This window comes from Heterocephalus glaber, unplaced genomic scaffold (assembly GCF_053883595.1).
Source record: "Heterocephalus glaber isolate CG9 unplaced genomic scaffold, H.glaber_assembly_v1.0 deba00001442, whole genome shotgun sequence".
Taxonomy (NCBI): Eukaryota; Metazoa; Chordata; class Mammalia; order Rodentia; family Bathyergidae; genus Heterocephalus; species Heterocephalus glaber.
Genome location: NW_028258296.1, coordinates 35,276,199 through 35,289,355, shown reverse-complemented (window position 1 = coordinate 35,289,355; position 13,157 = coordinate 35,276,199). Strand labels below are relative to the sequence as shown.

Below are 13,157 nucleotides of genomic sequence, written 5' to 3'. Positions count from 1 at the left end.
AGTGGCTGACTAGGTGTGCAGAGAGTAAGGGAAGATCAAATATTAAGAGATATTTCACTTTCTGGTTGGGTTAGCTGGATAGTGAGTAAAGGGGAAAGCAGAAAAGATTAATTCAGCTTTAGACATACTGCTGTGAGAAAAAAAATACACGACATTGGCTGAATCTAGAAAGCGAACAAGCGCTGGGAGTGTGACACTTGCCTAGTACGTATGGGGTCCTGAATTTGTTCCCTAGCACCAGAGAGGGAAAGAGAGAGGAGGAGGAGAATGAAAGAGCCAGGAACAGTGGCACACACTCGCAATCCTGGAGCAAATATTGATGAAGGCTGAAGCAGAATCACAAGTTTAAGTCCTGCCTGAGCAGCTTAATGAGACCTTGTCTCAAAAAATAAAAGGGACCGGTACCTCAGTGGTAGAGTGCCTCTGGGTTCATGCCCCAGGAAATAACAACAACAACAATATCAGTATCTTTTTTTTTTTTTTGTACCACGGATCGAACTTGGGACCTTGCACTTGCCAGGCAGGTGGCAAAACCACTGAGCTAAATCCCCAGCCCCCAAAATCAGTATCTTAACCTGGCAAACAAAACATTCATTAAAAACAAAAACCCTAAGACATGACAAAAATATAAAGGAAAGATACTAATAATTTTTAAAATATCTAGTAACATTCTATGCCATGGAAATCATCAAACATTCAGAAAAAAAAGGGCAGCAGCACCATTTATAGTAGGAATAATTTTGAAAAGCTAAGTAAATGTTCAACCTCTTGTTTTGTATCCTATATTCAAATCACAGTCTCCAAATCAGATAGAATACCTAGCTCCAAATTTAGGGTAATTTTTAATGATATGTAAAAATGCTTTATGACAATGTCAAATTTCAAAAAAATCAGAAGAGGATATAAAATTGTACATACAGAGTAATTTTGGCTGTGAAAAACAAAATGTCAACAGTGTTCATGTTGGGTAGTAATTTTTTAAGTGATAGAATATTGCTTACTAAGCTGTTCTGTTTTCTAAATCTTTTCTAATAGACATGCTTAAACTTTACAAGGAAAATGTCTAAGAGAAAAACTGCAAAACTAAGGTGGAAAAGATTAGGTAGCTCTACGTAGTACTTGTCCTTCCGGAACTACTTTCTTATTTTATGTATGATTTTTTTAAAGCGGGGGGGCTGAGACCACAGCTCAGTGATAGAACACTTGCCTAGCACACGAAAGGCCCTGTGTTCCATACCTAGAACTGCAAAAGGAAGAAAGAAAAAAAGAAAGAGAAAAGGAAGTCAAAGCAGGAATACAGACATTTGTTTGTTCTAAAATACTGGTAATTTTGAGAACTGTATTATGGATTGAACACCCTAATTTGAAAATCCAACACCCAGAATCTGAAACTTTTTGAGCAATTTTCAGATTAGGGACACTCAATCAGTAAAGTCTACGGAAACATTCCAAAATCTGAAACATTTCTGATCCCAAGCATTTCAGACAAGAGATGTTCAACCTGCATACCTGTAAGTCATCTCTTTTATTTTAAATAAATTCAAAAGCAATGAAATATTCATTTGCATGAATTCAAAATGGACATATTTTGGAATACTTTACTGATACGGAAGTAACACTTTCAGGTAAGACTACTGATTTAAACACTGGAGTTTTCACAGAATATCCCATGAAAATTTAAGAACAATTTGAGATAGAAAACAAAGGGTGTGGGCTGGACAAAAACACCAGCAGGAAATGTAATAGGCAAGAAGGGCAAATATTTGACCAGTAAGTACTTCACAATGTCAAGACCACAGAGTTCATATTATAAAGAGATCATAAAAATGATGACATGTGAAGATATTCAAGAGAATTTCAAGAGAGACAAAGTGAAAAATTCTGAAGGAGACCAATGTGAACATAAATTGACACATTCAACTTTAGGTGGCCAAGATGTCACCTAAAACAGTAATAATTACTGTACCCAAAGTCCATTCAGCTAAGTAACTTCTTTCTTATGGAGGCATGAGAGATGGCTCCATGACAGTCATCTCTGATTTCAACTTTAGAAATCACAAACAATCTCCTTTAACCCTCATCTCCATCCCTCAAAAATCCAATCCCCAAATTCCCAAATCATACTTTCTATTGGTAACAGGTCAGTTTCATTAGCTAGGTTTTTGGGTGAGTCTTTTAAAATGTACTTATTTATTCCTTTAACACTAGAAAACTACTATGAAGTCATATTTAGCTATGTAAGAAACTTATTTTATCATATTTGGCCTAAATTTACTTTATCCCAAGATCCCTGAGGTAAGCCCTATATTTTACTATTCCATAATCTAGATCTTCTGGTACAAGCATAGCACAAAAGTGCTTAACAGATGTTTGGAGAACTGAAATGAATTACAGACAGTCCCTTAATAATGGTTTGATTCAGGATTTTTCGACTCTGTGGTGGTGAAATACACACTCAAGTTTGTACCTCAAGTTCTGAGTTCTAATCTTTTCCATGGATAATATGTAGCACAGTATTCTCCTGTGATGATGGCCAGTGGAGTGATAGCAAGCTTCAGCTCCCTGTCAGCCACACAATCACAAGGACACAGTATTGTGTAGTGTATTGTGTACAGTGTACAATAGTGTGTTGTTAAAATAAGCTACATATTTTAAGTGGATTTTTGAATTAAGATGCTTTCCATTTATGGTGGTTTAATTGAGGTGTAACTTAATCCTAACTCAAGGACCATATATATTCTGTCTCTTCTATCTATCACTAAAATATTTGGAGTAGTAATTATATGTAGATACTGTTAAAGAGGTAGTATAGTCATTAAAATTGCAAATATCCTCTATTAATTCCCTCCTTTACATCTTGATATGCCAATGTACACTGTGGTTATCAATCACATGGACTTATTATACAGACTAGTTTTTTTTTTTGGGGAAACAAGGTCTTGCTATATAATTTAAGCTGGACTTGAACTCACTATGTAGCCCAGGCTGGCCTTAAACTCATGGTGATCCTTCTGCCTCAGCCTCCTGAGTTCTGGGATTACAGGCGTGCGCCACCACACCCAGCTATAGAGTACATTAAAATAATATAATATTGGGCCGGGGATTTAGCTCAGTGGTTCCACCACCTGCCTCACAAGCGCAAGGACCTGAGTTCGATCCCCGTTACCAAAAATAAAAAGTAAAATAATAATAATAATAAAATATTATCCGTTAAAATTTATATTGCTTTTATGTATCAGTTAAAAAATAACTTAAATTTTTTAAAAAGTGGGACCAATTGGTACCACATGTCTCCTGATACAATACCCTGGGAAGTTCTCTGTACATATGTAGTTTTCTTAACCATTAAATTTAAATTTTTTTCTAATTAAGTGGAACAGGGAAAATTCTATGTGAGCCTTTTTCTGCAAGACAAATGATATGGAATCATTAAAAAGGATCATGAAAGACACACAAACATACAAAGCAGGGAACTCTCCTAGATTAAAGAAAACTAAATCTAACAACTATAAGCAATATATGATTCTTGTGTCTGGGACTGAAAAAATAAATACCTATAAAAGATATCATGAAAACTGGAGAAATTTAAATATCAAGTAAATATTAGATAATGCCAGTATTCAGATCTTAAATCTCCATTAACATGTTCACAATGGGCCCATACATGCATGATTGTCCCACACCAGCCGATGGGACAGTGGTTCAAGTCAGCGGGAAGGTGTTAAAGCCCCATCTGTTAAAACTTGGTCCCCAGTCCATGCAACTACAGGAACATTTAAAATACATGGCCTAGTTGGAGAAATTCAGGTCACTGAGGACATAAGCTTGAAGGGGATACTGGGAGTTGACAGTAGGAATGGTGTGGTAACTTTGATTTGTTTTGGGATCTGTCCAAAGGATTGGTGGAGCATACTTCTAGATATGTCTGAGTAGGTCACAGAAGCATGACTACAGATATTATATAGGGCCCCTTCCTTTGTGGTGACGTTCCCCTGCTCTGCTTCCCAGCCATCATGAACTGAGAATCTATGCTCCACCTCACCCTTCCACCATGATGTTCCTGCTGTACAGCCAGCATACCATGAACTGAATCCCCTGAAACTATGAGCCAAATTAAACTTTTATGTTGTAAGTGTTGGGTATAGCAATAGGAAAGCTAATATAAACAATGATTTAATTTCCTGATTGATATTTGTATTTTATTATTTAAAATATTGTTCTATAGGAGATGCAGGCTGCAGTATGCAAAATTAGCATGATTTCTGCAACTCATAATTAAAATTTCTGCAAAATAAGTTATCTAGGCTAGGGTTGAACTTGTAATCCTACCTCAGTCTCCAATACTGCTGGAGTTATAGGCCTGTGCCAGCAAGCCCAGCTAAAAAGGATGATTTGAAGAAAAAAAAAAGTAAATATGGGTGCAATGCGGCATGCCTGTAGTCCCAGATACTTGGGAGTCTGAGGCAAGAGTATCACTTAAGCCCAGGAGTTTGAAGCCAGCCCAGACAACACAGCAAAATCCTCTCTCTTAAAAAATAAACAAAAATTTACCCAGGCATGGAGGTGCATGCTGTAATCCCAGTACTAGGGAGGCTGAGACAGGATTTCAGTGAATTCAAGGTCAGCCTGGACTACACAGTGAGTTCAAGGCTGAACTATATAGCAAGTCCCTGCCTCCAAAATAAATAAATAAATAAATAAATAAATAAATAAATAAATATTAAAACTTTATAACAATCTATATTTATAATCTTACTCATTCCAGTAACTGCAAGTTACACACTATAAAACTATCTTCATTTTATAGTCTGACACAGCAAATAAAATATAGAATGAACTCAATCCAGGCAACCACAGAGCCTGTCTTAACTACTGCATATACTGCCATAGAATAAAACCTTTCTTAGGTGTAGCAATCAAATCTCATCTGAATGATTATCCTAAAGTATAGCACCATGACTGGTAGGTAACAGGTGCTTAGCTACAGATCGACTCCAAAGCCCTAATCATGACAGTCACCAACCTGCTACATAACTTAAGAAAGTTATTTTACCTCTCTGAGCAGTAAGAAATAGCCTACACATGGTCCTGCTAATGGCTGAACTTACTACTCAACTTTACAATATTCTAAAAGTAATATGCATTGAGTAGAAACTGTACTTCAAATTTAAAATTTTGATCTTTTCCATGACTATCAATATGCACATACTTCTCTTGTGAAGCTGGGCAATGACATCAAGCCATAGCTCCTATTCAGCCAGGCCAATACTCTACTGCTAAACTACAATATTTTACAGATATATTAAATGCATTTTGAACTTATAGTATTTTCAATCTACAATGAGTTTACTGAGACACAATCCCCTTGTATTAATCTCTTATTTAAATCCTCATCTAACTCTCAAATTCTGAGCTATGATTACCCAAATCAATGTGAACCAAGCAGTTATTATGCAGGATATATTGGCTTTACTAACTTACACTATACTGCTATCAGTGAACCATGGGTTTACATGGATTGTTGACTAGGAGAGAGAACTTGTTGCACTAGTAACTGGCATTATAATGACATTATATCCCTGTTTACTAAATGGCATACCACCACATTGAGAATCATTTTACAAACCAAATGCTTTGGACTCTTCAAAAATACCTGGACTAGTTGGGTGTAGTTGGGCCTGCCTGTGATCCCAGCTACTCAGAAAGTAGAGGAAGGATTGCAAGTTGAAGGCCAGCCTGGGTAATTTAGTGAGACTCTTCTCAAAATAAAAGTTGGGCACAATGGTGCATACCTGTAATCCAGGAGGATAAAACAGAAGGACTGAGGATTAAGAGGTTTAAGGCCAGCCTGGACTAGCAAGATCCTGTCTCTAAATTAAATTAAATGGAGTGGGGATGTAATAGAGCACTTACATACCATAAATGAGGCCCCAAATTGAATCCCAAATTTTGGGAGGAAAAAAAAAGTAAGGATTATAAAAAACAAAACTTTCTAGAGCCAGGTGTGGTGACCCACACCTTTAATCTCAGCTACTTGGGAGGATAAAGTGAAAAGATTACAAATTCCAGGCCAGCCTGGAGAACACAGTAAGACCTCATATCAAAACAAAACAATAATAAACAAACAGAAAAACCTCTTCTAGACTAAGAGAGGCTGAAAAAACATGGCAACTAAATACAATGATTAAATTCTGCATTCAAAAAAGTATGTTAGAACAATTAGGAAAATGTGGCTATGGGCTATGTGTTACACACTAGCATTGTATCAACGCAAAATTTTCCAACTGTCATGACTGTATTATGGTAATAGGGAGAACGTTGTTAGTCTTAGGTTTTATGAATAAAGTGCCATGATGTCTAGTTAACTCCCAAGTGGCTCTGAAAAAAAATGTGAGCATATTTATAGGGAAAGAAAAACACTATAAATATGGCAAAATGCTAACATTTGGTGAATCCTGAATCTATATAATGGGCAAATGAATATTCAGTGCACTACTCTTGAAATTTTTCTGCAGTTATGAAAATTCTCAACATAAAAATTAGAGAAATAAAAAAGCATGAAAAGGGGCCAGGAATTTAGCTCAGGGGTACCTCCACCTGTCTCCCAAGCGCAAGCATGACAAAAAACAAAGATAGGAGAAAAATAATCTTGAGCTTAGAATTTAATTTTATGACAAGTTAACAAACAAGCAAGGGTAAAATACATCTTTAGAAATAAACACTGCATTTTTTTCTGAACAATACATAAGTAACATGAGTAAGACAAAGATACTTAGCTACAGGTATGGAAAAATTGTAGATTTTTATGCAAAGACAAAGAACAAAAAGTTCCTATAGGAAATACTGTAACTACAGATCTGCTATAATGGGATCCTGACTTGTTATGGCAGGGCTGAAGGAAATACAAGGCCCGACGACTAGTATCTGGCATCATCACGTTTTTGTGCTTTTTCTTTCTTTAATCAAGCAGGGCAAGGTTTACTATATTTGTAAAGCAAAAGGAAAACCAGTCTTCAATGTCCTGAAAATATGAATCACCAAAAACACTCAGTGACACCAATTTGCTAATTGAGTCATTTTGGATTAATTTGCCGTGAGACTTAAGAATTATTTTGACATGCTACAGATCAATTTAAAACTTGAGAGATACTCAGAATCTATATATCATCAGAGTAAAGAGGTACTAGTTAGTCTGCTCCTAAATAGAATGGAACATTTCTTTTTATTCAGTGAAGGTTATGAATCCCATCATTGCCATCAAAAATTAAAAAAAATTTAAAAAAAAAAGAGTTCAGTGAGATCAAGTTTTGCTTTAAAGCAAATAAACAAAAAGACCCAGGATTGAAGATTATGTTGCTTTGCATAAATTCTGGTAAGTGGTGTGACAACCTAATGCATGTTTCCACTCTTAGCAGGAAAAGATGTTGCTATATTACATCAATTAAGCCTTCACTGCCATACGGTTCAACGACTTCAAACTAAACTCACCATAAAGGTAAAATAAAATTAAAAATTAAAATTAAAAAAAAGGGCTGGGGATGTGGCTTAGTGGCACCACGACTGCCTGGCAAGTGCAAGGTCCTGAGTTCGATCCCCTGTACAGACAAGAAAAACTAAACACAACAACAAAAAACATTAGTAGCTCAAAAATCAAAGTGTCACCATGTTTAGAATAGAACCTAAACCCAGGACTGGTCTTACTGTGACCTCTAATTCAATCAGTATATATATTGATAAATGACAAAATAATATCTATCACTCCTTGTTTAAAAAAGACTCTGTAAGGGCTAGGGATTTAGCTCAGTGGTTTCGCCGCCTGCTGTGCAAGCACAAGGACCAGAGTTTGATCCCCAGCACCAAAAAAGAAAAAAAAAGACTCTGTAAGTTAAAGTATTTTACATGGTAAAATTCATAACTTTTTATACATTGAGAAAGTCAATCCATGATGAAGAATAAACTACTACACCTGTCATCAAGGAGACAGACCTATTTCAAGGTTCTTAATATAGCCTGCTTGAAACGATCAACTTTATTCTAATTGACACTCCTATTTCAAAATAGTACTTGTTAAAACACAACTTGAGTCTTTAAACTACTAAAAACTTTAAATCACTAAAAACTTTAAATCATAAGTACTTTATAGAATATTAATTGGAAAAGGCTTTTTATTTAAATTGCAAACTTTCAGTAGCTACCAACAAAATACCCCTGCAGACATTATTATAGTGGCAAGCAGATGATCTAAATATATCACAATGAACTAGGTACATAATCTGAGAAAATTTCTTACTAATTTATCCCCAAACACTAACATAAAGTGAAAGTTGAAGCACAGAGATAAGTTATTCACAGTGCTGCCTTCCAGAAGACACCTGCCCAAGACTGCACAGCTGGCGTTCCCCATCTGCAGGTTCTGCATCCACGCACTCACCAAGCAGAGGTCAAAAATACTCAGGAAAAAGTGCATTCATACAAGACATGTACAGCCCTTTTCTTGTCATTATCCCCTAAACAATACAGTGTAGGGCCGGGGATTTAGCTCAGTGGTTCCGCCACCTGCCCTGCAAGTACAAGGTCCCAAGTTCAATCCCCAGTACCAAAAAAACCCAAAAACAAGCAAACCAAAAAAACAGTGTAATGAACATGTATGTAGCATTTACATTGTATTAGGTATTATAAGAAATCTGGAGATAAAATATACAGGAGGATGGACACTGGTTAGATGTAAATAGTACCCATTATGTCATTTCATAAAAGGGACTGAACATCTCTGCATTTTTTGCTATGGAAGGGGAGTCTTGGAATCAATCTTTGGAGGATAATGACAGACAACTGTATGTACATCTTTGAGATTGATTTAACAGCTCTCTGGGTCTATGAAGACTTTACATCCTTAAAAGATGTCTTATTAACCATCTGAACTATTCTTCAGGAAAACATAAGAGATTGGGGTCACCTTGGATTCCATGCTTACTGACTCCTATTTATTCTCTTTAAATCAGGAGGAACCGGGTGTGGTAGCCCATGCCTGTAATCCCAGCACTTTGGAAGCTGAGGCAGGAGGACCAGTCTGAAGCTAGCCTGGACTACACAGTTCAAGGCCATCTTGAACTACATTGTGAGACCCTGTCTCAAAAAACCAGAAAAATTAAATTAAATTAAAAATCAGGAGGAATATAACCCAGCATTCTGATTCTCTAGGCATGTTTCACTTTGCCAATAATATGTCAGTTTCATTTTAGGTACTTAGAACAAAGTAATTCACATATTCTCTGCTTTCTCTCAAATGTTTCAAGTCATTTTACTAATCCACTTGTGAAAGAACTGTATATTTTGTCAGGGATGTAGTCCCATAACTGTAATATTAACACAATAATAAAGAACATATTTTTAAAAACTGAAAAAATTAATTTAAAAAATGAAAAAGAAAGCAAACTGAAAAATCACAAGGAAAATTAAATTTTGATAATGTGTAATTAATAAATGTACAGCTCACAGCCTCTACAAGAAATGCTTATATAAACAATCTTGGAATATACGATCATGATTTAACAAAGCTGAAGTAGTCTAAAAATGTCAGAATGTACTTTTAAATTAACTACCTTAAATGGTCTACACTGATATATATCAAATGCTAGTTTACATATATGAAAACATAACAAAACTATTTCTACATATGGATGCTTGAAAAGCAAATTCAACAGTGTCATGGTCACTTTCATCACTGAAACGGTAAACAACAGATGACTACATACTTGATTAACCTATGGAACTTATACTGTAGCTCCTTGTTCTGTTTTCAAACACAACTGCTCTTTTGGGAAGCAGGGGCTCTTGGGAATCTCGCAAGCAAACTGTGTAGTCATCAAAGAAAACTCTGCAAACTTCAGAGTGAAAAGACCCCTCAGGTTAAGAACTCCTGGTGTAGAAACACACAACTTAATTTACCTTAATTGGGTACTACTCAAATGGACTGAAATATAATTTCACCGAAAAACATAGTAACAAAAGGGACTGGGGATACAGTGAAGCAGTAGAGTCTTGACTCCAGGGCTCATAGCCCTGAGTCAGATGCTCAGCATAGAAATTTTTTTAAAAAGTGATTTATGATGAACCTGGTTTGGACAGAAAAGTTCACTTCTCCAACAGGTAAAAACTATAAATCTGCTCTAAGTATTTGACAAATCATAAATAATTCACTATTCATTTTATTTATAAATATTTAAATTGGCTGATCAAGCTTATAAAGATGTCATGAACAAAAGGACAAGGCAAAAGAACTTTTAAACACCAAGAGCAGAAAAAAGAAACCAAAAAAAAAAAACATCAGAAGGGGATCAAATTAGTAGCACTGAAATATGTGAAATAGTGATCAGTCATATACTGATCATACAGCCTCAAATACCTGCCTCTGAATGCATCCACTGAAACATTTTAAAAGCCAAAGGGCAGTTTTTTTCTTTCTTAAAAAAATGTTCAGCCAGATATAGTGGGGCACACCTATAATTGAGCAGCTGAGGCAGGAGGATCCCTGGCAAGTTCGAGGCCAGCCTGGGCTACATAGCAAGAAGGAAGAAAGGAAAGAAGGAAGGTGGGGGACAGAGGGAGGGAGGAAGAAATCATAATAGTAGTCTCATCTATTGCAAAGGGCAGAAAAGCAAATGTCATTTTTAAATCATACCTAGGATTATAATGGTTGTACTTTTTGGTCTTATAGTAGATTAAAATACACTGTAGAGCAAAACAAATGCTGACATTTATTAAAATGTATCTCTTGATTAATTATAGGAATAAAATTACAATAAAAGTTCATCTAGGAAAGTGCTAGTAGAAAATAAGTGTTATCACTTTAAATTTACATACTAGGTAGGCCCCTTGGGACTCAAAGGTGCAAAACAAAGCCCCTATTCTAACAGCTATCCACTGTTTAGAATGGAAAGTGAAATATTAAATACAGTAAGATGAGAAATGATAATACTGATGCACACAGCTCTCAAGAAGTTTTCATTTACAGTATTAAAAAATTTATTTAATTTCTTCTTATATTTGTTGGTGCAAAAAAATATTTCACTGTACTTAACCAAGCTACAAATTCACTACAACTTTAATAGGTAAAAGGATAAAAACGATTCTTTAAAAAGCTCTTCCAAAATTTACAAGATTTGGAAAGAATCTGCTACAGAACAAATCAAAATTACAAAAAGTTAATGAAACTACATGGACATGGCAGGTGTGCTTCTTGATCATGGTTCCATTATCTTTTGCAAAAGCCACTGACCTTTAGTATCACTTGGTTTTTATAAAATATAATCCTTTCGTTGCCTGTTTTGAAGATTTTACGGATAATTTAAAATTTCACATCTTCTATGGCTTGACAAAAGCAACAGTATTTTTCTCTTACCAACTTGGTCAAAAGAGTATAACTATCCTCAACTCTCTTGACCAAAGTAATATTTTAACCAACCAGATACAGTAAAAAGAATCTGAGAAATGTCGAACTTTTTCAACAAATGTCAATGCTATAACTAATAAATTTGACAACTAAAAATACAGTCTGAAATCGTCCCACATGTCCAAAGCTTTTTAAATTTTGGCATCTTTAGACCAGGCCATGTTTTGAAAGAGCAAAAGAAAATTGTCATTTCAACTGAATTCAGCACACCCTCACTGTCGGCCTACTTACAAATTTAATATGTGCTTGCAGTTGATCAAACCTCCATTAAAACACAGAAAAATGGAATGAAAAGGAACTACATCGATATACTTCTCAGGAAACGTACCTACCTTTCCATTCTATCTCTGAACGTGGTATCAAAGGATAAAGCAAAGATCAATGAGTATAGCAACGGGAACTCTCAGCACCAAAAAGTATAGGTGAGTTTTTTCAATTAAAAATCCTATGTACCCTGCTAATAACCTTCAGCACAGGCCATAAAGTTTACTGTAAATAACAAATACTTATAAAAAACAAGATTTTCTTGTCTTCAATCTGTGTTCCTTCCAAACCTCTTCCCTTAAGCCTTAGGCCAAGATCACCTCTACGTAGTATTTTTTAAGGCACAAGGTGAGGACTTCCCTGGGAAGTAGCCGACTAAAGCGGAGGGCCGGGGTTCAACGGCCAGGGTCCTGGCTTGGGAGGAGGAAGCCCCTCCCGTGGGGCTCGGCGCTGTGGGCCGCTGAGCGCGGACAGGCGAGGAGGCCGCTGGTCGAAGCATATGGGAGCGGCCGGACCTGGCGGGGAAGCGCGGCTCAGGTGCCGGCCGGCGCACGTGGGTTTGAGGCCATAGGGGCTACCGGAGGGGACAGCGGGGTCGTCAGGGCGACAGGGGCAGGGTCGGGGGTGGCTTCGCCGAGAGGACAGGCCCGGAGGCCGCAGGCCGGCGCGAGGAGCATAGCCCTCGCAGCGGCGGCGCAGGAGTCGGGGCCGAGACCCGGGAGCCGTGGACCGGGCAGGAGCGGCGGGAGGCGGAAGCGGAGGGGCAGAGACTGTACGGGGATCCCAGGGACGCTCGCCAGTGCGGAGCCCTGCTTACCGTGCCTCCGTCCTTAATGATGATCTTCTTGGCCAGCATGATACTGCGGTTCGCGGCCCGTTTCTTCTTCTTCCCCTGGGTCATTTTACCATCCTCGACTCCTGGCGCTGCTGCAGCCACTCCTGGGGCGGCCGGCCTCAGCGGCGAGTGCTGTCCCGCCACTACTGCTGGGCCGAGCCGCTCGGGGCTCCCGCCGCCATCTTGAGGGCCCGGCCTGCCTCCGGCGTCGCGTCACATCGTGCGATCGCCCCACGAGCGCCCCGCCCCGCGGGGCCCCGCCCACTGAAGCCGCCGACCGCCCTCGCGGGACCCTCGGCGGCTCTCTGCGGCTGGGACCTCTGCAGTTCTGCTTCACAGATGAAGGAATCTTAAGTTTCAGGAAGTTGTTACCTGCCGGTGGCTGTTAAAAGGTTGCAACTGGAACTGTAACCATAAGTCCTGAAGTATGAATACAACCTCTAAGTGTGTTCTAACCAAGACGGAAATGATGGCAACAGCAAGAAAAAATAATTTTCCAGTAGGTAACCTAAGAGGTAAAGATGTTAGATGTTTTTGTTTGTGGTACTGGGGATTGAACCCAGGGCCTTCCCCCGACCTACTTTCCAGCCCATTTTAAAATTTTGA

General features: G+C 37.9%; 1 protein-coding gene across 1 annotated transcript in view; it reads right to left on the bottom strand.

Annotated features, from left to right (window-relative positions):
* Slc71a1 (solute carrier family 71 member 1) overlaps positions 1-12,760 on the bottom strand; it is a 45,342-nt gene extending 32,582 nt beyond the window's left edge. Inside the window, exon 1 of the mRNA XM_004869120.4 lies at positions 12,534-12,760. Coding sequence (XP_004869177.1) covers positions 12,534-12,617 — 84 coding nt within the window. The 5' untranslated portion in view covers positions 12,618-12,760. The remainder of the gene's footprint in view (positions 1-12,533) is intronic.
* Between the last annotated feature and the right edge of the window lie 397 nt (positions 12,761-13,157).